General features: G+C 44.2%; 1 protein-coding gene across 10 annotated transcripts in view; it reads right to left on the bottom strand.

Moving 5' to 3' along the window:
• Nucleotides 1–26,570, bottom strand: part of ADD1 (adducin 1) — a 101,195-nt gene that overhangs the window by 4,760 nt on the left and 69,865 nt on the right. For 3 of the 10 annotated variants that reach the window (XM_063107533.1, XM_063107527.1, XM_063107528.1), the window contains exons 5-14: nt 26,105–26,185; nt 25,708–25,857; nt 23,487–23,630; nt 23,280–23,378; nt 22,364–22,540; nt 11,460–11,804; nt 8,718–8,819; nt 8,016–8,105; nt 7,179–7,271; nt 2,425–2,581 (exon numbers count right to left, since the gene is read on the bottom strand). In XM_063107533.1, the coding sequence (XP_062963603.1) occupies nt 2,425–2,581; nt 7,179–7,271; nt 8,016–8,105; nt 8,718–8,819; nt 11,460–11,804; nt 22,364–22,540; nt 23,280–23,378; nt 23,487–23,630; nt 25,708–25,857; nt 26,105–26,185 (1,438 nt within the window). The remainder of the gene's footprint in view (nt 1–2,424; nt 2,582–7,178; nt 7,272–8,015; nt 8,106–8,717; nt 8,820–11,459; nt 11,805–22,363; nt 22,541–23,279; nt 23,379–23,486; nt 23,631–25,707; nt 25,858–26,104; nt 26,186–26,570) is intronic. The other 7 variants (XM_063107534.1, XM_063107529.1, XM_063107535.1 and 4 more) reach the window with 4 other exon arrangements.

The following is a 26,570-nucleotide window of genomic DNA, read 5'->3' as shown; positions in this document are numbered from 1 at the left end:
TTTTATTTTCTAAAGTGAAATATGCGGATAAGGACCAGAGGGAAAAAATGCAGGAACTAGGACCCCAGATCCAGAACATTTCAAGTCTACTTCTCATTTAGGGAAAAATGTGTGTCAATATTATCCTAATTCCTTAAATCTCCTTCTTTCATTCAAAATTTGTTAATTAATAGCTTAGGATCACTAGGTCCCATACTTTGAACAATCAGCTACAACCACCCTTCTGAGCTCACCAAGGCCCCTGATCTCACAGAGACTCAACTCCAACAGGTGACCTACCTTCCTGACCCCCGAGTCAGCCACTGCCTTTCTGAAGCAAGTGCTATAAAGGCCTTCACATCTCTAACCTGAGTGAACAAACTGCCTCCACCAGGAAAAAATGCTGACTGTTAGCCTGAGCTTTACCTGCAGCACACACCTCTCCCTCCCCAGTCCTGTCCACCAAGGGCCAGAGCAGCGACAGGGGTCTTCTGGCAATGCACTGGTGGCTCTCCCACTGCTGGCAGCCCTGTGGTCACACAGCATGGTCAGAGCAGTCTCCACCCACTCACTTGCCACATCTCTTCTGTGAGAGCCTCACACACAGGGGAAACTCTGAGTGTCTCATCTGACTCAAAAATAAAGATAGAAAAATCCAGGTACCCAGATCCCGGAAAAGTCCAGAGGGCAGATGCATATGTGTGCGTGTGCACAGGCACTGGGATTAGGCCACGTGACCAGTAGTTCAAGCTGACACACTACCTCTAGTCCTCACGCTGATGCAGGTACTGATGGCAACAGCTCAACGCTTTCTGCAGACAAAGCTGCCTGTGCCATTCAAGGGGGACAACCGGAATCAGAGCTCCACATGACACAAAGATTTCAAGAGCAAGTGACAGTGTAACACACACTGAAAATCAACTCAGCAACAGTTTTTGCACAACTCAAATTTCGATAGCAGCTACATAACGAAATAGTTGGTCCAAGACAAGACTAAAAAACAGTTCAGTCAGGGCAAATTACTGTCATAGGAGCAGTGCACAGTTCCCCAGGATGACCCCAATGGCCCAGGAGGGCAATGGTCAGTCCCATACACCAAGCAGCAGGGCAGACCCTGGAGGGCGAACTGAGGAGCACACCAGGTTTCAGTAGAAAGGTTTGAGGTAGAGATTAAGGCTCTGAGGACTCTGGCATGAACCTCCTTGGGGATCACCTGTGCCCCAGGGTCTTCGTGGAGCCAGCCAAGGGTGCTCAGGGCACAGTGGACAAGAGGGATGGCAGCGGGAAGCCCAGGGAGAAAGTGACAGCCCTGCAAGAGCCCTCACAACAGAGGCAGTGGGAGGCCTGCTTCCCCCATTAGTTCTCAAAATGTTTGGATTCCCTGAAACCTCAAGTTTGAAGACACCTGCTCCATGAGCTTCTGACCCTTACAGCCATTTATTTTCATTTGCTGTAAAATTGTCCCATCACCTTTTACAAAAACATGACCACCTTTCTCACTAAGTTACCAAGAGAAATAAAGGCTGCACCAGCATACAGCCACTCTTGACGTGGTCTGGAAATGTGCCAGAGCAGGCAGCACAATGACCCACAATCACCCCCACACAGAGAGACCCTGGGGGTTTATGGATAAAGAGAGTATGTTGGAAACCCCAAGCCATAAATACAACTGTAATAAGGACGATCGGGCATCCATTTGCAGAGGCCAACTGGACACTCAGTGATAAAGATGACAGATTGTCCCCAAGTCCAGGCTCTGCCACACACATTCTTGTTCTTGGGGGGCTGCTTTGTTTCTGAGCCCAAGTTCCATGTTCCAAGTGGTGTGAACAGGCCCATCTCCCAGGTTACTGTGAGGATGAGATGAGATGTATGCACAGACAGCATGTAGCACGGTGCCTGAGCCAGCACGACAGTGCAGTCAGGATTAGTGAGTGTAAAAGAGAGAAATATCTCTTAAAATTAATATTCAGGCTAGCTTTCCAGCTAACTAATCCAAACCAGTAAATTCTCTTATGAATGTTCTGACCAACCCACGTGATGGAACTCCACCGGAAGAATAGCCAGTTCCCCTTCACAGCACAGAGCTCTGTGGACAGCAGAGCGTGCCTGGGAGCACCGCCAAGGTCCCTCCGGCCTCAATACAGATTCTGGCAAACAGGCCAACCTGGGGCTCAGCCTCGTGGGGGCAGCACCCCCATGTCTGTGACAGCACACACACTGTCACCGTAGAGCTCTCTGACATCGTCTCTTACAGGTGTTGCTCCTGGCCAGGACCACTCACAAGTGTGTTTAACTGTGCAGCTCCTTCAGGTCTAGCCCAGATGATTAGGCTGCAGATGCATTCCAAGTAATGTTCTGCTCTCACCCAGACACGCACAAGCCTGTTCTCATGGGCACCTGCAGTCCGCAGCTGGACTGCAGGGACGTTCCCGCAGCACTCACCTGCACAGCCCTTCCGCTTGCGCTCCACCTCCCTGCGGTATTCCTCCAGCTCCCGGTCCGTGAGCGTGTTGAAGGGGTTGGGGCCCGTGGTGCTCACAATGACGTGGGGCTGGTACTCTTTCTCAATGATGGCCTTGGAGGCCGTCACCAGCTCCCCCTGTGGATGAAAGGGAGGCCCAGTCTGCAGAAGCCTGGCCCAGCGGGGCTTTCCCTCCCTCTTCCCAGGCAGGCTGCAGCAGGGGGGACCAGAGGCTTTCCAGGAGCAGACAGACACCCCTGAGACTGCACTGCTGTGGGCCGAGGCCGAGCTGCAGCCTTCAGTGATAGAAGACATGGAAACACAGTTCAACGCTACAACACAAACACAATGGAGAAGAAACCCTACGTAAGTCCTTCAGGTTTCAGAAACAAAGGCACCAAAGTATAGACCCAAGAGCACAGACCACCTTGAGGAGGGTCCCATTTCCTCACTGCCAGACAGGAATGGAAGAGGGCCCTTTCCTGTTACTGTTTAAACACCTATCACCTTCCCTCGTGACATCAGAAAATGTCTCCAGTTACGACACTCAGGGTAAGGTATGCTCAGAGATGTGCTTATATTCTAAAGAGCACAGTCAAGTTCTGTTCTTTTGACTATGCATTTAGGTTATAACTAGGTCCTGGAACTTATTTCAAAATATCCAGAGATTAAAAATGTCCCAAGAAACTAGTGTCTGAGGAATCTGGAAAACTGTGAGAATCTGTATCAAAGAAAAAAAGGACAGAGAGCAAAGCAAAAGCACTCAGGCGCTCCCAGACCACGCCGGTCTGAGGTGACCACAGCGTGGCAATGCCGCAGGGTGGGCCTCGGGGTGTGCCTCCACCCCACACTCACCACCCCAGCACAGCTCTGAGCCCACGCTCAGCCTGGTTAAGGCTGGGGACAAGCAAATGGCCCCCAAATGCTCTCTGGGTTCACTTCTGAGAAAGTTAACCAGAACTCACGCACATGCACATTACTTAATGACAGCCTTCAAAATCAAATAAAAGCAGGAGAATACAACATCATTTTGATGCCAGGCCTGTTCCTTCAGTGCTCACTTCCGCAAGGGGCCAACACCAGAAGTGGAGAACATCCTAACCAGGCCAATTTCTGGGGAAATTCAGCTCACATAGGCCAATCACTCCTCAGGCAAAGGCCACAGAGCCTGGACTGACTGGTCGGTCACTGCCTGGTACATTGGGTACAGGGTGTCTGGAGTACTCTACAACTGGCCAGTGACAAAGAGTCCCAGGACAGAAGGAAAAGCCTGCTGGAATAGGCGACTTTTGCTCAAGAGAGCCTGGAGACTCCTGATAGTCTGCTTGGTCATTGGTCAAGTGGAGCCCTCCTCTGACAAGGCCTGACCTGAGATCAACTGGCTTTTCATTCAGAAGCAGCCCTGCCTTACCAAGCAGGAACCTGAATCCTCGTCTGCCACTGGTTAGCTCTGTGGCCCAAGACAAGCCCATTCTTGTCCACAGGCCTCTTTTATTATCTGCAAGAGGAGCTGCAGGGCTGACAACTGCTAAGATCCCTTCATGCAACAGCATTCTATAAATCGATGGCAATTTGGCTAGCTGCATCTGCATCCCGATATCACTGCCAGTAAAATGAGGTGATATGAGGTTTGAGATAAATGTTTAAATTCATTTAAATCAAATGTTCGAAATTAGTAGGAATACAATATCAAGAATCGATTGTCACAGATGTCAAAGCCCTTGTTCCAAGTTTTAATGCCCCAGAGACAAGGAGGGCCCTTCCCATGCTGGGACAGCTGGCCCTCAAGGCACAGCACATGGGTTCCTGCCTCCACTGGAACTGGGCTCCCTCCTCCAAATACTTCAGCGGAAGCCTGATCTGCTGTCAAGACCAGATGTGAACAGACACGGGGACAAAGTGACCTGGTTACTCTGCAGGGAAGGAAACAGAGCAATGCTTGAGACGCAGAGAAAGGGCTGCCTGGGCAACAGCCCAGGTTGAGAAGTCAGGCTATGGAAAAGCTGCCCACCAGCAGGCCACGTAGAGGCTCTTGCTGCCTAATCCCCTAATGAGGCCTCTCTGCTGAACAGAGGCCTAGTAACAGTTTCCATACCTGCCTGAGGCAGCTGGGGTGGAACCAGCCCCCCGCCCGAAGCTGTGCAAAGCCACGCTGGTGACCAACCTGCTCTCTGAGCATCAGGTTTTCATCTCTAAACAGGTCCAACTCAGCCCTGAATTGACATTCTTAGTGCTTAATGCTGGGTGCTCAACACAAGGTCACTGATAGAGTCCAAGAGGTGGGCTCACTGCCCCTTTGCGTTTCTACCATACAGAACAAAGGTGGCACGGCTGCGGCCTCTGGTGAGGTGCAGATGTGGGAAGCTTGCACTAGACAGAGGGACCACAGAGTCCTTTCTGGGCTGGACAGTTTGCAGCATAAACTTTCACACCCTCGTTTCTAACCACTCAATCCACTTGTAATAAAATCCAGAAGGCAGCCAAGGTTACTTCGGGTTACACACTGGGAGGTGCAAAAGCTGAAGTCATCCTTTCTGAACTGATGACTCGTCCCTTCTGTTGGAAGATGGCACCTGCAGTGTGAGCAGCACCAGAGGGGAGAAGAGGACAGCCGAGAAGGCCTTCCAGACAGGCCCCACACTCTAAGTCCCAAACACACGTTCCTCAGCTTCTCGCGTGGGAAGCAGGCATCTACACACTTGTCTCTCTGGGAAAAAAGGAGTTTTTAGGACATGGTCCTCTTCCCTTGGCCAAGGAGAAATTCAACTTGCCAACAAGCAGTGCCACGTTCCAAAAGGAGCAATACTGCCTGCATTTTGAGGTCCACATAAAAGGAAATGGAATAACTGCCCCAGTAAAGGACATCTGTGGGGTCAAAGCACACACTCACCATAAAAATAAAATATGTATAGTCAGATTGGGATAAAGATCCAGGGTGCTAATGTGAACAGAGAGAAAACAAAAGCTGGAGCAACAGCTATATACAGGGGCAGCCAGCATCTCTTCCATGAGTCAGCGTGTAGTGGTGTACTCTGTTAATTACAGCTGGATGTGTCCTCGCAGACAGCATGGTGTTCAGACAGTGGGGACTCCGTGTCTAGCCCTCATGAAGCACCCAGGTGACTGAGACACACACCCATGTCTGAACACCGCTGGGATGGAACAAACAAAGCTATAACTAGATGAGCCAGCCAAAAAAGCACCCTTTAACACAGCTAACCAGGCTGCTCTCTGGACAGCCCTAACAAGGTCAAATAAAATCCATTAAATGCACTGCAATGCCAAACAGACAGCCTGCAACAACGGTCTAGGACCCTGCTCTTGCCCCACAAAGCTAGAAGGCTGTCCCCGCAGGCTGTCCCCACAGGGCAAGCCACCTAGGGCTCACCGACCACAGGTGCCTTCACACATCTGGGGCTGAGAACCATTAACCAGCCAGGTCGCAACGGCTTGCGACCCAAAGCACCGAACACAAAAGCCAAGCTGACAGGGAAAAGAGTACAGCTCCTCCCCTTGCTCTGAGAAGTTCCTGCAAGAATGGCAGCCAGAAGTAAATTCTAAGGACAGGGAAAAACAGGACCTGTCAAATTAATACATACATATGCAAAATAATGTTATTAGCAGGGATCCGAGAAAGGAATATAGAATCTTTGGTACAAACCTGCTTCTATCTGGCACTTGGAACATTGCTAAAATGATAACTGGATCTCACTAGAGGTGTATGAGGAAAGAGAGGGAGACATCCCCTAGCAAAGTGCTCTGAACAGGGTAAACATCACAGCTGAGACTCTGAACCATGTGGTCAGCCACTTTCTGCCTCAGGCACCAAGTCTCACACACTAGTAACCTAAATGCTTACAGAAGGTTTCCTTTTCTACCCTACCAGACAAGTTATACCAGACAGATCTTCCACCTGCTATACAAGGTAGGTATGCACATACACAGAAACTACAATTTTGGGGTTCATATTTTCATAATTCTCTCCTACAACTGTTAAAGAAAATTACCTAGAGCATTTTTTAAATATGGTAGGTAAAAATAAATACATTTTGGGCCGGCCCCAAGGCTCACTCAGGATAGTGCGGCGCTGGTAGCACCGAGGCCACGGGTTTGGATCCTATCTAGGGATGGCTGGTGCGCTTACTGGCTGAGCGCGGTGCAGACGACACCGAGCCGAGGGTTGCAATCCCCTTACCGGTCAGGGAAAAATAAATAAATAAATAAATACATTTATCAACAAAGTCTGACAAAGATGGCCTTGTTTTATTTCCCATTCCTCTGAAAAGACATCTTTCAATGATATGACCTCCAGTTGCTACATTTACTCCATTTACAGTCCAAGCTGAACAAGAGAGAGCAGAGGTCACACAGGAGAGCTGGCGCCACTAACACGCTGCCCAGATGAGCCCATATGCAATTTGCATCTGGGAAAGGCATACACTGAAACCCAAAAACATGCAATAACCAAGGGCACATGCAGAACTTCAGAAATGCACCACATCATTCAGACTGGCCATTTCTCAGCAATAACATAGAATTACAAAAACTTAAAATACCTCATACCAAAGGTTTTAATTGAAGAATAGGCAGAACACAACCACCTGTACCATGTCACAAATGGTTTAAAGATCCATTTCAAGCTACTTCAGTAAGACAATGCCTAAAGAGAGGAGATGGGGGTGGGGGACGGGAGCAGCGCGAACCGACAGGCGATTGAGGGCAGGGCAATGAGTACCTTTCTAAAAGAGAGAGATCTAGCGGGACTAAAGGTCTGCTCTGTAAGCTCGAGCCCTTCGATAGTTTCCGTACAGTCAGAGAGGGGTGCGTCCTGCAACAGTAAACTGAGTCATCAGAGCACACCCGGCCCAAGCCTTTGAAAATCAACTGAGCACAGGATGGAGCCAGCTAAGAACATGCAGCAGGGACGGTCGTCAACAGTGAATGCGGGGTGATGACAGAGGTACGTGCAGACATCAAACACAAAACCAGATCACAGCTGGCCAAACTCAGAAAACGCAACAACAGTCATCTACCCCTGCAGTCAGGATTTAAAGCATTAGGTGGCATATTAATTTTCAGAGATAACTACTTACACAATTATCTTCAATGTGCCACTATATACGGTCATTTTATAGAAATGCATGTAAATGTGGGCCACATTTACAGGTACCCAACCCTCTGCAACCCAAGCAGCAGTCTGTTGCAGACAGCAATTTCTCAGAAAAAAGTCTACTAAACCCACCCTCTTTTAGCACTTTACACAGTACACTGCTGAAACCATGGAGAACCCAGGTCCCAAAGCTTGCAGCATGTGTGCCCCCCTCACACAGGCATGCATTACAAGGAGCAAGGAAGAGAGGACAGACACAGGCCATGGCATGCTTATGTCTGGTCTAAAACTCAAGGAAGAGTGCCTGGGTTATTTCTTACCACAAAGATTTTTTAACAAAGGTAACTGGTCATCTAGAAAACTTACCTTATACAGTCATTCTCTCCCAATTTAAGTGTAACTCTGGAGCAGATGGTCACAGAGCCACCACCCACTAATGCCAGAGACATTCTGAGCTCTCACCTGGACGAGGCTCCTGTCCATCACTACACCACACAAAACCTGGGACTGAGGGCCAGCTGTTTTAATGTCCTGTAAGTTCTGCTCTCGGATCTGAGGATGGAAGGAAGGATAAACACACATCAACAGTACAGAGAAGCCGTGCACTTGGACCCCAGTGCAAGCTAGGCTTCCACTCCTCCCCAACCCCATGATGGCAGGACAGCCCGGTGCGTCCTGAGTGCCTGATGGTACTGGTCCTACCTGCTTCACAGGACATGGGTCTACAAGGATGGAGGGACTATTACTGACTTTCCACACTTTTCAGATGGCTTCAACAAGGCCTAGATCACTAAGTTGGGGGAAAATATTCCCTTTGTGCCCATCTTCTAGTGACATTGTGATGTTCTGATATACCAAACGCTGTTCACAACTCTTTGAATGAACCCTGAAAGGCAGGGGCAATTGTTCTACTCTTGCTAGAAACAGTCTTTGCAGCCTCCAATTCCGACCAGTGAGCAAGCATCAGTTCAAGAGGAGCAAGGTGGCCCAGAAATGTCTGCTGCTCACACTTCACAGTGTTGACAAAACAGTAGAAGCAGTACAGAAAGATGACTTCAGTTGCAACAGTGGTGACAGCAGACATCCTCTGCTCGCAGCTGGCACACCCTCCACCCCTGAAGTAGCCAGCATCCTCTCCCACCCAGTGCTGACAGCAGGACGCACCTTGTTCCTCATCTCCTGGACCTCTTTTGGGTTAGTGTTCAATGGAACAAACAGGTTAGGGACAGCAGAGGTGGAAGTTCTATGACCATCCTCTTTCATCCACTGTAATATCAAGAACAGTTAGAAAGTCAGGATTATCACAACAAGAAGTGAAACTACAGCATCCAATTTGTCCAATTTCTCTCACATCTGGTCATGCACTGAACATCACAGAGAGGACTGAACCAATGACTGCATTTCCTGGGTCACTCAGCAGAGTTGTCACGTGGCAGAGCGGGACATGGCCACATAAAAACCTGTTAATAATGGAACGAATCAGAGTCATGACTGATCAGAAAGGGCCACCTAAAAAGCCCTGCTGAAATGTGGGGCATGATGCAGGCTGACGACAGAGTGGAGCCCCATCACCCCTCGGGCCAGCCAGGGAGGCCCCTCAGAGGCCATTGGTTCACTGCTCTGAGTCACCCAACACCAAAGCCAACCGGAAGCATGAGATGACAGATCATGGAAAGCGATGTGATGCTGCCACCCAGGGGCAGGGAAAGGATCTGCACTGTGAGGCGAGAGTGGGCATCACCAAAGTTTTGCATCAAAATAAATGACAGCATCGGAAAGCACTGTTTGCGTAACTGTTGCAACCCAAGAAAATTACTGTATGAACGTAGCTACCAGAAGAGTTTGGTGATGTCAAATATTTTCTACAGCTTAACACTTTTGAGTGCTATAAAAATATCCCAAACAAACTTGAAGCGCTTCATGAGTCCTTAATTAAAGGCCATTTTAGGTATCAGTGCCTATGGTCAGCAGTGCCTTCGGGGGCACAGCGTGTGCTTACTTCCCCTCATAAATCTTTTTTGGATCTCTAATCAAATACGAGATTTTTTTTTTTTAATCAAATTCTAGTTCTTAGGCATAAATAGGCACTGAACATTAAAACAAGCCCATCTTAGCAAATGTTATGCCTTTCAAAATATTTTCAAGAGGCAAAAGATAGCCATAGCCCACACGACTGTGAAGAAAGCAACAAAGCCGCCAATGCTGCGCCGCCGTGAGGAGTGTGTGCGATGGGCATGGGGCCGGGTACTCACTGACGGTTCTCTTCTCAGATAAGAACAACTCCAGCGTTTTATCAAAAATAATTCTTAGTCAAAACATTAAAACAACAACCTCAGAAATGTAAACATATTTAAAAATGAATAGCAATTATTATAAATTAAAATATACCGACCTGGGAATACTGCATGGAATGTGTATTACTCCACAAAATAAGAAAGAAATTCAAGTAGTGAACAAGGTCTCCCTTCAAAGCAGACATTGACTAAAATGCCTCAAGTGATTTCATTTTTTTCAAGCTAACAATAGATAAAGCTCAAAGGTGCTGCTGCATACACACTTTGGAAAAATTCATCGCAGCAATTCAGCACTGTGTATTTACGTCATCAGCAGAACGGTGGGGTTTTTTTTTTAAAGGCCCACTACCTTTAACAAGTAATACAAGTAAAAAATAAATAAAATGAAAAAAGAATAAAAGGGAGATGGTGGGGGCGTGGGCAGGAGACAGAGAGGGTGAGAGGAGGGAAGAGGAGAGATGCACTCCCATGCTCTGAGCCTGGCCACAGTCACGCAGGGTCCTTGCCCACGTGACAAAGCTGCTCGGGAGCACGGAGGCTTCTCACCAACTGTGTATCAGGAAACACCAGAACCACCTGGGGAAGACAAAACTTTTTTTTTTTTTTTTTTTAAATAAATCTATAAAATAAAAGCACTGTTATAAGGGGAAAAGAAAGTCCCACTTTGCCTATTTGGTGGCCTGCTGCCTTAGAAACATCTAACCTGATTTCAACTAAACTCTAACTAGTCCTGCATAGATGACTCTGTCTGTCCCAGCCTCTGTCTCCTCACAAAAGAACTCCACTCCAGGGCTTTTGAGCCACTCCTACATTTTAATGCAGGAATAGTAGCAACCAATCTTGAGAGGAACGTTTCAGCACCAGGACATCGGAGCGCCTTTCAGAGCAAATGGGACTCTGAGCAGCATTAGCACTGAAACGAAGGAGCGCCTTGCAGCATCTGTCACTGGCGCCCGCAGGTGGCCTGCACTGCTCTCGGGTCATGCCGCACCCAGCAGGAGTCAGAAGACGACTCACCACTACGGCCGTCTACTCACATGCAACAGTCCATGCAGAGGGCAGCTGGCTGTGAGCGTTCGGAGGCTTTGGGATAGAAAGCAGGGGAACAACACTAAGGAGAGGGGACAAGGGCCAGTGAAAACACACAGGTGAGCCACAAGGTAAAACTGCTTAAGAAAACGCTAAAGACTTAAAGAAGAGACTTTACTGACTTGATGGAACCCCTGGAGTTCACAACACTAAAATATCAGGTTTATGACTGAACTACCTTTTTGTGCATGAAGTATTAAGAGTACTCAAATACAATTTGAATTAAATGAGAGCTCCTACTTTTAGGTTAATATATGTTAGTATTTTTGCTATGTATGGAGTCAGGTTATATTGGAATTACTGAAGAGGTACATTCAATCTTAAGCAGTTTCAAGCAGACAGTATTATCCGAATTTTAGCTAATGCATAAAGTTGATGATTTTAGTTCAGACTAAAAGGAAGTTAATGAGGAAAATTTACTTTATATCTGGGTCAGAAAGGCTGGATTCCCAAAGCCTCCGAAGCCCCAGCTACCCAACTTGCTCTACATCATCTAACTATGAACAGTAAGGTAGGCACAGACCAAGCAGTTGGTAATACAGCTTGGCACGCAGACACCGGACGAGAGAGACTGCAGCAAGGGTTTCACGTGATCGTGTGTAATGTTCGTCCACACCTTAGTCTTCGACTTGGGACTGCTTCCATTCTGCCCTTCTTCAGAAGGTTCGTCACCCCGGCCAGAGTTCAGCCACCTTGTCTTCTCTCGCTGCTGCTTCTGAAAACTGTGTCTGAGAGGGGAGCAAGTGCCTGATTCACCATCACTAGCAAAGGAGTAGCCTGTGACACTAGCAGGAACCTCCACATCACTGTACTTTTTAGATTTCTCTCTCAGAGCAGGGTATCGATAAGGGTAGCCAGTTCTGTAGCCCTAGGGTCCAAAAAGAGTAAAAGATAGTCAGTATTCCAGATCTCAAAACAGGGTTTCTCTTTGGAACTTTGCATTGAAATACATACAAAAGCTAAAACATATGCATAACATACAACTCAATTCCACTCCTAAGTATATGCCCAACAGAAGCACACATCTTCACCAAAATACAGGTACTAAAACACTGATAGCGCTACTTCTAATGGATCAAAAGTAGAAACAACCCAAAAGTCTGTCAACAGTAGAATAAACTGTGATATATTCACATAATGGACCATGACAGAGTCATGAGAATATTCTACTACTAAGTGTAACAACGTGGATGACCCTCACAAATATGCTGAGTGAAATAAACCTGTTTGACTCCAAATATAAAAAGTACAAAAGAAGCAAAAACAATCTTTGTCATTAGAGACAAGATAGTGGTCACCTGTGGGAGGGGGCAAGTGACTGAAGGGGCCTGGGGGTGTCCTGAGGTGTTATTGATTTTTTTAACCCGGGTGCTGACTACACGGTGGGTTCAGTTTTAAAAACTTAACAAACTGAACAGTTATGACATGTGCACCCTCCTGTTTCTGTATTGTATTTCAACAAGAAGTTAAAACTGAAAACACAAACGGGGCTTACTTGCTGCTGGCTACCATACAGGTTGTATTCATCAACCTACTTAACATTTTTTTTTTTTTTACCTTTTAAGTCACTGTTTAAATATTGTGATAATCTTTAGGAAAGACCAAACGAGTACACCTCATAACAAGTGGTTCTCAGCAAAATTATTTTACATTTGAATATAACAACATTCAAGTTCAACCTTCCGCTCTGCCTCATGGCCGTCTGCTGTGCTTTCACAGATGGGTACCACTTAATCCTGCCTCTGCTGAGCAACTCGTTTGCTAATTCCCGCCACATACAGCGTCTCCAAGAGAGAGGATGGTGTCTTACTCATCTCTCCCATCCAGTGTTCAGCATTTGGTAGTTGTGGCAGATAGACTTTACAGCAGCCCCCAGGTCCCCACCTCCTGTAATGCCCTCCTCCTTGAGCATGGGTGGGGTCTCTGACTTGCTTCTAAACAGTGGAATTCACAAAAGGTCCTGGGTGTGTCACATATGAGTGGAGAGCCTATCTTGTGAGAGTCTGTCTCTCCACTGCTGGCTCTGAAGAATCAGGCCACCAAGAATTCGACAGTGGTAAGAAAATGAATTCCGCCCCCAACCTGAGGGAGCTTGGAAGTGGATCCTCCTCCCCTCGCCAAGCCTTCTGATGAGAACACAGCCCTGGCCAAAACCCTGACTGCAGCCTTGTGAGACCCTAAGCTGAGTTCAGCTATGCGTGGACTTCTGTGTGCCAAGGTATTCTAGAAACATTTCTCTCAGTCCAGGAATTTCCTCTCCCTTGGGTTCTGTTCCTCTTTGGGGGCCACCTTCATTACCAATCACTACTTTAGTACATGAAAAAAAAAGTAATAGCAATCACTAAAGGAGTTGTCTTTGGTTCTGTTTTCACAGCTATCCTCAGAAAGACAGGCAAATGTCTGTACTGGCAATTTTTCCACTTATGAGCATCATTTGTTGAGGAATAATAGGAGACAATGACACAGCCACAGAAAGACTGTCTTCTGAAAAATGCAATTCCTATTAATTCGGGTTTCCTCTTGCTTAGAGGGCTAGGACTCCGTATTCTGTATAACGCAAGGATAAACCACCCAGGACTCACTGTCATCATTTTATCCTGACAGGGTATGGATTTTTCATCCCCTTTAAATGCTGTCAAACCAAAATTAGAGGTAATACTCAGACCTCAGAACTACTCTCTGGCTTGTAGTTAAAAATACAAATTTATTCCTTCATTGAGAAACTGAAATTATATCTTGATTTCTGGAGAAACAATTCAGCACTTATTGTAACTGTAAGTGTGAAAAAGAAATGTTTCTTATAGAGTGGGAATCGTCCACTACTCCGCACCCTACTCAGTTATTAGCAACAACAACATATGCAGCTGACCAGATGCTAAATTAAAACATGGACTATGATCAGTGATTGTTGTCCAGTTTACTTCTCATAAACTACATGCCTCTAAAAAAGAATGATGACAATCTGTGCACGTGAAGGAAACTGAAGTTTTTTTTTTTAGTAATAAACGTTTCAATTATTAGTTGTTCATCTTCCTCCTTATCCAATCAATTACTGCCCAATTTTGATTTCCCTCTACCTTCTAGAACATAATGCACATGACGTGATGGGCTGGGGTTCATTCTTACCTCCTTTCTTCTCTTCCACACTTGACTTTTAGGTAGAACAACAGTGAAGTGTCAAAGTATCCACCAGGAGGAAGGGGCTGTACGACTGGGCCACCCTCGGCTTTCCTCCCTTTGCTGGCCAATTGGAACGATCTGACTCCTGACGCAATGTTGGACCACCCCGCCCCACTCTTAAATCTTCTCCAGCTGTGACTTTCCTGAGAGTTACACTATCCCGCCTGCCACTAACTCCAGCTGCTGCTTCCAGCTTGTTAGCTTCTGCTCCTCTTCCTGCTTTCTTTGACCAATCCGGGACCCACTCCCTGCCCCCACAGCTCTCACCGTGCCTCTGCCACTGCATGCATCACATGGGCGCAGTTGAATTTGGGATCTGCATGACTCCTGAGGGCAAAAACTGTGTCCTGTTCACGACTCAATAGTAGACAATCAATCAATATAATCAATCTTGATTGATGAAGTGAATTCAGAAGTTAAGATTCTGGGTAAGGGCCCCAAGGCACGTGCCCACGTGCGGGCCAGCCCGGACCAGCGCAGGCTTTATAAGTCATGCTCCTTTTTGCTCAGTAACTTAATCTTAAAAGAGACACATAAAAAAAGTCATAACTTCCGGTCAAGATGGCGGAATAGACAGTCCCTAGCGTCACTCTCTCCCTCAAATCAACCGATTTCAACTATAAAAACATAACATCAAGTGCATATGGAAAGGGGAAACGTCCAGCGGAAAAGGCAGAAGCTCCATGGAGACCACATGCCCTGCGGGGCCCACCGTCACACGATCCGGCAGATAGGCTTCACCGCCGCCAGCCGGCTCCATTCCCAGCCCAGCGCGCACAGAGTGGGGAGACGTCCGGCAAGGGAGGCGGAGGCTCTGCAGAAACCACACACCCTGTGGGGCCGCCCCTGCATGATCCAGCAGGTAGGCTTCACCACAGGCACCTGGCTCCATTCCCAGCCCGGACTAGTGCGCTCAGAGAAGGGAGACTTCCGGCAGTGGAGGCTGGAACTCCACGGGGACCACGCTGCTGCCGCGCAATCCAGCAGCCCAGCCCAATGCATAAAGAGCACAGAGACGTCCAGCAAGGGAGTTAGAAGTTCTGTAGAGTCCACACACCCTGTAGCGTGGGCCGCCGCCACGCAATCCAGCAGCAGGTAGGCTTCACCGCCGCCACCCAGCTCCATCCCAAGCCCACCCTAGCACACACAGAGCAGGGAGACTTCCTGCAAGGGAAGGGGAAGCTCTGCAGAGACCACACGCTCGGCGGTGCCTCGGCGCATCCCAGCAGCCCAGGCCAGAGCGCACGGAACAGGGAGAAGTCCAGTATGTGAGGTGGAAGCTAAGCAGAGACCACACACCCTGCAGTACCGCCCGTGATCCAGCAGCCTGGCAGAGTCCAAGCTGACCAGGGAGGTGGCTCCCTGGAGAGGACCAAGACCCGAGGCAACCACACACACAAGGCACTAGCGGCCAACTGAGCAGTCACTGAAGTAGCCATACCAAATTGGCAACCACAGCAACATCTTAGTCAGTCAATAGTGTCAAACCTGTGCACTGTGAAACCCCATGCCACAATGAATAAACATCAAAAAATATACCAGAGATACGAAAAATCAAGAAAGTACACCACCAAAAGATAATAAATCTCAAGCTCTAGATCCTATAGAACAAGGAGCCCTTGAAATGACTGACAAGGAATTTCGAGTGATAATTCTAAGGAAACTGAATGAGATACAAGAAAACTCAGCTAGACATCATGATGAAATGAGAAAAAGTATACAGGACCTGAAAGAGGAAATGTACAAGGAAATCAATGTCCTGAAAAAAAATGTAGCAGAACTTGCCAAACTGAAGAAGTTATTCAGCGAAATAAAAAACACAACAGAGAGTTTGACCAGCAGGCTTGTGGAAATTGAAGAGAGAACCTATAAACTTGAAGATGGGCTGTTTGAAATAACACAAGCAGACAAAAAAAAAAGAAAAAATAATCAAAGGCATTGAAGAAAATCTGAGAGAAATAGCAGACAACCTTAAGCGCTCAAATATCCGAGTCATGGGTATTCCAGAAGGGGAGGAAAAAGGAGATTGCATTGAAAACATATTCAACAAAATAGTGGCAGAAAACTTCCCAGGTATAGGAAAAATCACAGATCTTCAGATCCAGGAAGCTCAACGATCTCTAAACTTATTCAACCCAAAAAGATCTTCTCCAAGACATGTTATAGTCAAATTGGCAAAACTCAAAGACAAAGAAAGAATCTTAAAAGCTACAAGAGAGAAGCGTCGAATCACCTATAAGGGAGCCCCAATCAGGCTAACATCAGACTTTTCATTACAAACCCTAAAAGACAGAAAGGAATGGGATGAACTATTCAAAATACTAAAAGACAAAGATTGCCAGCCAAGAATACTCTACCCTGCAAGGCTATCCTTCCGAAATAAAGGGCAAATAGTATATTTTTCAGACAAACAAAAACTGTGGGAGTTCACCACCACACGACCACCCTTACAAGAAATTCTCAAGGGAGTACTGGGTTTGGTTCCTGAAAAATAACTACCACTGCCATAAAAACCCAAGAAAAATCAAAACCCACTAGTATAATAAAAATGGCATTCATGAAGAGAAAACAAACAAACAAAAAGGCTATCTACAGCCTAAGGAACCAACAAACACAGAAACCAAACAGTAAATCAGAAAGCAAGGAACAAAAGACACCTAAGACAACCAAACAACAATCAATAACATGCTAGGAATAAATCAACACTTTTCAATAACAACTCTGAATGTAAAAGGCTTAAATTACCCAATCAAAAGACACAGACTGGCTGACTGGATTAAAAAGGAGGACCCAACTATATGCTGCCATCAAGAGACCCACCTCACCCATAAAGATTCACATAGACTAAGAGTGAAAGGATGGAAAAAGATTTACATGCAAACAGAAAAGAAAAACGAGCTGGAGTAGCTATTCTTATATCTGACAAAATAGACTTTAAACTAAAAACCATAAAAAGAGACAATGAGGGACACTACATAATGATAAAAGGACTGATCCATCAAGAAGACATAACAATCATAAATATGTACACACCCAATGTTGGAGCAGCCAGATTTATAAAACAAACTCTATTAGACCTAAAGAAGGAAATAGACACTAATACCATAATAGCAGGGGACCTGAACACCCCACTGTCAATATCGGACAGATCATCTAGGCAAAGAATCAGCAGAGAAACACAAGATCTAAACAATACTCTAGACCAATTGGACTTGGCAGATATCTACAGAACATCCCATCCAACAACCTCAAAATATTCGTTCTTCTCATCAGCACATGGATCATTCTCCGGGATAGATCACATATTAGGTCACAAATCAAGTCTCAACAAATTCAAAAAAATTGGAATTATCCCATGTATTTTCTCAGACCACAATGGATAAAAACTAGAAATTAATAACAAACAAAATTCTGGAAACTATACAAACACATGGAAATTAAACAGCATTCTACTTAATGACATGTGGGTCCAAGAAGAAATCAACCAGGAAATCAAAATATTTATTGAAACTAATGAAAATAATGATACATCATACCAAAACCTGTGGGATACTGCAAAAGCAGTACTAAGGGGGAAATTTATTGCATTAAATGCTCACCTCAGAAGAATGGAAAGATGGCAAGTGAACAACCTAACACTTCACCTTAAAGAACTAGAAAAACAAGAACAATCCAAACCTAAAGTTAGCAGACGGAAAGAAATCATTAAGATCAGAGCGGAACTGAATGAAATTGAAACCCAAAAAACAATACAAAAGATCAATGAATCGAAAAGTTCGTTTTTTGAAAAGATAAATAAAATTGACAAACCATTAGCATGGCTAACAAAAAAAAGAAGAGAGAAGATTCAAATAACAAAAATTAGAAATGAAAAAGGTGATATTACAACTGATTCATCTGAAATACAAGGAATCATTCGAGACTACTATAAACAACTATATGCCAACAAGTTTGAAAATCTGGAGGAAATGGATAAATTTCTGGACACACAGAAGCTCCCAAAACTGAGCCATGAAGACGTAGAAAATCTGAACAGACCAATAACAATAAAGGAGATTGAAGCTGTTATCAGAAAGCTCCCAACAAAGAAAAGCCCAGGACCAGATGGATTCACAGCAGAATTTTACCAAACATTCAAAGAGGAATTGACACCGATTCTTTACAAACTATTCCAAAAGATTGAAACAGATGCAAATCTTCCAAACTCATACTATGAAGCAAACATCATCCTGATACCAAAACCAGGTAAAGATATAACCAAAAAAGAAAACTACAGGATGATATCCATGATGAATATAGATGAGAAAATCCTCACTAAAATACTAGCAAACAGAATACAGCAACACATACGTAAAATTATTCGCCACGATCAAGTGGGATTTATCCCAGGGATGCAAGGTTGGTTCAACATATGCAAATCAATAAATGTGATAAACCATATTAATACAATCAAACACAAGGACCATATGATCGTCTCTATAGATGCTGAAAAAGCATTTGATAAAATTCAACACTCATTCATGACAAAGACCCTCTATAAATTAGGTATAGATGGAAAGTATCTCAACATAATTAAAGCCATATATGATAAACCCACTGCCAATATCATCCTGAATGGGGAAAAGCTGAAAGCTTTTCCTTTAAGAACAGGAACTAGACAAGGATGCCCACTCTCACCACTCCTATTCAACATAGTGTTGGAAGTACTAGCCAGAGCAATCAGAGAAGAGAAGGAAATAAAGGGCATCCAGATTGGAAAAGATGAAGTCAAACTGTCCCTGTTTGCAGATGACATGATCCTATATATCGAACAGCTTAATGTCTCTACAAAAAAACTCTTGGAGGTGATAAATGATTTCAGCACAGTAGCAGGATACAAAATCAACACACAAAAATCAGTAGCATTTCTATTCTCCAATAGTGAACATGCAGAAAGAGAAATCAAGAAAGCCTGCCCATTTACAATAGCCACCAAAAAAATAAAATACTTAGGAATTGAGTTAACCAAGGAGGTGAAAAATCTCTATAATGAGAACTACAAACCACTGCTGAGAGAAATTAGAGAGGATACAAGAAGATGGAAAGATATCCCATGCTCTTGGATTGGAAGAATCAACATAGTGAAAATGTCCATACTACCCAAAGTGATATACAAATTTAATGCAATCCCCATCAAAATTCCAATGACATTTTTCTCAGAAATGGAAAGAACTATCCAGACATTTATATGGAATAACAAAAGACCATGCATAGCCAAAGCAATGCTGAGCAAAAAAAATAAAGCTGGAGGCATAACACTACCTGACTTTAAACTATACTACAAAGCTATAATAACGAAAACAGTATGGTACTGGCATAAAAACAGACACACTGATCAATGGAATAGAATAGAGAATCCAGAAATCAACCCACATACCTACAGCCATCTGATCTTTGACAAAGGCACCAAGCCTATACACTGGGGAAGAGACTGCCTCTTTAGCAAATGGAGCTGGGAGAACTGGATATCAATATGCAGGAGAATGAAACTAGACCCATACCTTTCACCATACACTAAACTCAACTCAAAATGGATTAAAGAATTAAATATACACCCTGAAACAATAAAACTTCTTAAAGAAAACATAGGAGAGACACTTCAGGATATAGGACTGGACACAGACTTCATGAATACGACCCCAAAAGCATGGGCAACCAAAGGAAAAATAAACAAATGGGATTATATCAAACTAAAAAGCTTCTGCACAGCAAAAGAAACAATTAACAGAGTTAAAAGACAACCAACAGAGTGGGAGAAAATATTTCCAAAATATACATCTGACAAAGGATTAATATCCAGAATATACAAGGAACTCAAACAACTTTACAAGAAAAGAACAAGCAACCCAATTAAAAAATGGGCAAAACAGCTAAGTAGGCATTTCTCAAAGGAAGATATACAAATGGCCAACAGACACATGAAAAAATGCTCAGCATCACTCAACATTCGGGAAATGCAAATCAAAACTACACTGATATACCATCTCACCCCACTGAGGATGGCTAAAATCCAAAAGACTCTGAATGATAAATGCTGGTGAGGTTGCGGAGAAAAAGGAACTCTCATACATTGTTGGTGGGACTGCAAAATGGTGCAGCCTCTTTGGAAAATGGTACGGAGGTTCCTCAAACAATTGCAGATAGATCTACCATATGACCCAGCTATCCCACTGCTGGGAATATACCCAGAGGAATGGAAATCATCAAGTCAAAGGTATACTTGTTCCCCAATGTTCATCGCAGCACTCTTTACAATAGCCAAGAGTTGGAACCAGCCCAAATGTCCATCATCGGATGAGTGGATATGGAAAATGTGGTACATCTACACAATGGAATACTACTCAGCTATAAAAACAAATGAAATACTGCCATTTGCAACAACATGGATGGACCTTGAGAGAATTATATTAAGTGAAACAAGTCAGGCACAGAAAGAGGAATACCACATGTTCTCACTTACTGGTGGGAGCTAAAAATAAATAAATAAATTCACACACACACACACACACACACACACACACACACACACACACACAAACGGGGAGGGAGACATAACAACTACAGTTCCTTGAAGTTGATACAACAAGCAAACAGAAAGGACACTGTTGGATGGGAGGGAGGAGACGGAGGAGGCAGGAGGGAAGAGAGGGAGGAGGGAGGGAGGTTTCGGTAATGGGCCACAATAGTCAACCACATTGTATATCGACAAAATAAAATTTTTTTAAAAATAAAATAAAATAAATAAATCCTAGATCATTGTAAAAAAATAAAATAAAAATAAAATAAAATAAAAATTTTTTTAAAAGAAGTTAAGATTCTGCTTTCTCTGTTCATTCCTCCCTCACTGATCGAATCTACTCCTATGACTATCACTTTCAGGAAGAAAACTCCCAGTTTTCTCTTTCTAGCAGGCAATCTTCTCCCAAGTGCAAAGAATTTCAGTGAGAAGAGGACGCTTGGCATACCCCGAATCAGATCCATGAATTTATTTTTGCTCCAAAATCTCCAGGAAAGTTAAACTTCCTGTCTCCTGAAGCCACCCATCCCATCTGTGACCTGCTCCAATAACTGGGACTTTCTTCTTTTAAGCTGGAATATGCCCCACTCGCCCCAGCACTGCCGTGGCAACGGTCAAAGACACTGGCCCTTCTGAAGGCTCCTCTCCCATACTGACATGTTTTTTCCTTGCATCTCCACCTCTTAATGTCATGTGGCATTAAGACGGACCCTCTTGAACCTCATCTAAGAGGTCTGAGGTACACCATGGCAGGGGCCCTGCTGCAGATCTATTTGTCTGATGATGTGGCTGCAGGACTGCAACTCCAAGGACAGTGTTCTAATATGGCTCTGGGAACTGAGTATTTAACGAACCTGGTAAAATGAGAGACAGATCTGAAAGGTCTACCTTACAGTGCACGTTCCTGCCTTCCCGCTGCTGCTTCAGCTGTGCTGTGGCCTGTGCTTTGGATACCTTCCTTCTCCCAATTCGGTCTGTCGTGATCTTACCTATTTATGTGAGGTTATTTCCAAGGGCCACCCTCTACATAAAGGTTTCCCTCCAATCTTTGCAAAAAGATGAAATCCCTCATGGAAACCCCCGACATAGACCACATCCTGCCATGTATTTGTACCATTGGGTGGTCTCACTCTCCCACATATGCTGAAAGCCCCACAATTCCAGCAGTAAGTAGCTCAGGGTCTCCCGCACAGTAGAAAGGCAACAGATATCTGTGGGAAGGAGTAATCAGTCCCCGAACAGCTAGAATTTACTGTTAAGACAGAAACCCAAACACTTCACTGACTGATTTAGAAACTGCCCCCTCTCTAGCTGGCTTGTGGGATAATAGACACTAAGCTGATTCTGCTAGTTGTCCAGCACCCTACTGCACTAATGTACCCACTAAGTCCAAATGCAAGGTTATCTTTAAAAAACAAAACTTTCACCTCTGTATTTTATCATGATTTAGCTTAGCCATTGAATAACCCTGGTGCTTCTTGATTTTTGAGAATGAAAGCATTCAGACACTACATGAAGATAACAATTCCACCTGCTATAAGAACATAAACACTTGTGCTTTTATTTGTTTTGTTTTTTTGGTGGCTGGCTGGTACAGGGATCCAAACCTTTGAACTTGGTGTTACAACACCTAACGTCTGTGCTTTTACAACAAAAGCTTTGTCATCATCAAGAGGTGGCAGCATTCTTACCAGATTATCAAGCATCCGCATGAGGGCTTCAAATTCTTGCTCACCAATCTGCCACTTGGGAGGCGATCCTGTGCCTTCTCCTGCTGGAGACTCCGGAGCGCGGGATTTGGCTTTGTACTTCCCAGGATCTAGCAGGACTAAGTTGTCTGGTCCTCCGGCGCTGGCCAGAGTTCGAACCTTTTCCAAAACAAGCAAACACTGTGGCTTGAGTTCCTTACTAAAGCCAAGAGGATCAGATGACTGTGAGAGATCACTTGAACAGTAATGTAGGTTTCAACAGAAATTAAATCACTAGAGTATAAGAATAAAAAACAGGTGGATAGTGATAAACTGATCATACGGTTATCTGCAGAAGTTTTTCTTTAGCATGACAAAAATATTGATTGGGCACTCATACTCAGCAGAGAAACAGGAAAACAAAGCACCTGTCGGGATCTTGTGAAGGACTTGAGACCTCATCGTTCCGCAAACATAAGTCAGGGAGCAGTGGGGAGAGCATGCACTTAGGGTTCAGCAAATCTGGCATAAGGGGCACTCACAGCTGTGAGACTGTGGGCAAGTATCTACCCCTCTGTGCCGGCTTTTTCAAAATAAGCGCTGTGAGGCTCAAATGAAAGTGGGCAAGGACATACACACAGCACCTGACCCAGCCTGGCACTTACCATCACTCAGAAGTGGTAGTGACTTATGTATTCAGAAAATAAAAAATCAGAAATGAGAAGCCCAATAATCTTTTGCCAACTTAAATCAGTGAAATGGCATTTATCCTGGTCAATTTCCAAATCCATGAGCTCATCTTTGGCAAAGAGACTGCTCAAAGACTCATTCCCGCAGACAAATATCAAAAAAAAAAAACTACGTGAACCCTGAAAACATCTAAATGTACTGCAGACCAAATGGAACGGCCATCACCTACCTGGATCTCACAGGCAACCACAAGGTTATGGATGTAATAGAAGGCCTCCTCAACACTCTCTCCAACTGATACGAGCCCATGATTCCGGAGAATCAGAACCTGAGTGGGAAAGCATGAAAGCTCTGTGGAGCTGGGCAAGGAGACTGATAACTTTACTTTTTTCTTATTTCCTCTATAATTTAAAGACCAGATTAGATACCTACTGACCTTGCTTTTAGGCCCCAAATTTTTCTGAATCAAAACTTTTTCCTCCTCATCAACCAGAATGCCATGATATTCATGATAAGCCACTTCTCCAAGGGAAAGCGCCTCCGGCGAGATTGGCAAGAGGCCACATTTCATCGCAGAGACCTAGAGACCAAGCAGTCACCATGAAGGAGGGAAAAGCCAGAATTAACACCGTGACATGGCAAATGCTTTCCTCACAGAAATAAAGGGGGAAATATTTTATTTGGTTCTCTTCTTGGAAATAAATGAACCCATGAAATTAGGATAAATTTGACTTCTGGGGCTTACTACCAATCCACACTTGAAAACAAAAGCTATCACTAAGCTGGGAAAGCCTTCAGAAGAAAATCTACATCTTTCTGAATTTTATCCCACTGATTATAAATGCTGAGTGAGTCTGGATTTAGTGACACAATGAGCCCTGGGTCTCGTGCCAGGAGCAGACAACAGGCTCCTATGAGGAGTCACTGTTTTTCAAAAGAAGGTTTTCCAAGAACTGCAAGGCTTTTGAGTACTTTTCATCTTAGGTTGTAGGTAAGATTAAACAACCTGAACATCAGATAAAAGCAAATTTGTAAAAGTTTGGGATAACTATACTGTATTTTTCTATCTTTATTTAAGTAAAAATTTTCTACCTTTATTTAAGCAAAATTAAGTCTCAAAGTAAAAAAAAAAAAATCTGAGTGTTCATATAGCCGTTAAATTCCCCAAAGTGGCTTTAAAATATTTTGAAAGTCTTCTACAGACAGCAACATTATGACTCTAGACTAACAGGCTCCAAAAATTTGAATAATGTCTACTGGCACAATTCCATAAAGAAAGGTTAATCTAAAATGACAAACCACATTTAATTCCTTTCATAGTATCAGTATTCACATAAAAAGAAATTTCCTTACCAAGCAAAGTTATTTTGATAATTTTAAAAACATAATATGTGGTAACTGTTCATAACCATATTCCCAAAAGTGCCTCTAATGATTTTTAAAAATCCATGGACATTTTAATGGTTGGAATAGCACTCATTCTTTTTTTTTTCTTTTGACCGGTAAGGGGATCACAACCCTCAGCTTGGCATTGTCCACACCACACTCAGCCAGTGAGCGCAATGGCCATCCCTATATAGGATCCAAACCCGTGGCCTCGGCGCTACCAGAGCCACACTCTCCCGAGTGAGCCATGGGGCCGGCCCAGCACTCATTCTTTTAAGAAAAAATTATATCATTCAAAGAATGATATGTCTAATTAAACTCTGATGCTGACATCAAAAATCATATGTTCAAAGTGAAATAAATGAGAGCTAACATTTGTCCGAACTATCCAATTTGCATGGCATTGAAACATCAAGGTAGATTAAAATACAGCACCACTGAATCAATAAGATCATCTGTTACACGATAAGACCAAAAAGTCCTTGAAATATAAAATGTGTAAAGAGCAAAGCTCTAGAGCACTGCATTTCATGCTGAGAGGTATGGGCTTTGCTGCAGTGGCCCATTCACCAGAAGAGACAAGGCTTGGGGAACTGCTTGGACAGGCTCCTGGAAGTTCTGGACGTGGCAGCCAGGTCTCCTGACAGCCTGTACTATCTATGCCTCTGCCCCTAACTGCTCTTCTTACTCTACCCCATCATGATCCAGCCTGGGTCCCACCGGCTCTAGAGAGAACCTCTGTGGGGAAGCTAGACAGGTTAGTTTCCAGGCCTCAACCTTTCCCTATCCCCCAGCTCCTTCCCCACAGCCTGTCAACATGCTCAAGTCTCTTGAACCCTAAAAACCCTTCCCTGGGCCAACAGCACCCTCAATCCACTCTCTCCTTGTCTTCCTCTCCTTTACCCTCCCTTTCTCTTCTCAAACAAGGAGCTCTGCTCCCTGCTGCCATTTTGCACTTCCCACAGGCTTTGAAACACTGAAATCCGACCTCCACCCTCTCTACCCTCTAAGACTTTCTAATTGTTAAGTCTAATGAACATTTTTAGACTTATACAGGTTTTCCAAAATTAGATAGTATATGGATCTCTTAAGAACAAAAGAAAAAAATTCTCTCAAGAAAGTCAAACTTAGGAGTAAAACTTGTTTTTTTAAATTGAACAAAATTAGGTTTATTTACTTCTTACAACAAGGGAGGACGATTCAGGCAAATGTGAAGGGCTTCTCACTAAACAGCTTTAGAAGGGAAGATGCTACCAGGGTAGTACACTCACCGCGGCCCCTGCGGGTGTGTGAATGTGCACAACACACTTCACATCAGGTCGTGCAGCATAAATTGCAGAATGTAACGTGAAGCCAGCTTGATTCACCCCTAGATTAGTACTTCCACGATCTACTATATCTCCTTGTAGGTTGATCTTAACCTAAAATTAAAAAAACAAAAATTTTAAATGTCAAGGGGACCTCGAATTACCCCAACTAGAAACTATTTGAACCCAACTTTAAAATGTTTATAGCTTCTTTCAAAGGTTTTTCTCTAACTGAATTATTCACATTAAACATGGACTATTTCCTATTTCTTGGGCTGAGTATGTTTAACCGGATTTGAAGGTGTCTAATAATCTAATATAACCTACACATACATGATACCAAAGACAAGGACATTCTTACCAAACTGGATGCAGTCACTTCACTGTAAAGAAGTCCAAAAGGTACAATGAGGAAGTGTTCCTGCTCGGAGTTCACTCTGGTCTGTGGGGAAAATGACCGCGTTAGCTCAAAAATCCAACTGAAATTATTTCTTCTCTTCCAGGCCACATACTCGCAGGAGTGAGAGCATGAAGTGAGCTGTGTGGGGACGCACATACGCACACCGCCTGTCACAAAGCTGAGAGGCACTGGAAGCTTTCCACTGTCCTATCGCAATCTAATTTATCAAGTACATGAAGTGCTTCTTGGTCACATATACAATCACTGACTTTATAAAGAAACAGTTCTACATTAGCCCTCTGACAGGTCAATAAATTACTGGTTGGTTATTCTCTTGCAGCTTCTGGTGGTTACCAAATAGTATCATGGGCAAAAAGGTGTCATTCCTCAGGGGCATAACAATGAAAACCAAAACTTACTTTTTAAG

The sequence above is a fragment of the Cynocephalus volans genome, chromosome 9, assembly GCF_027409185.1.
Source record: "Cynocephalus volans isolate mCynVol1 chromosome 9, mCynVol1.pri, whole genome shotgun sequence".
In the NCBI taxonomy this organism is placed as follows: Eukaryota; Metazoa; Chordata; class Mammalia; order Dermoptera; family Cynocephalidae; genus Cynocephalus; species Cynocephalus volans.
Note: the sequence above shows the minus strand (reverse complement) of the source record. Positions and strands in the feature narration are given on the sequence as shown.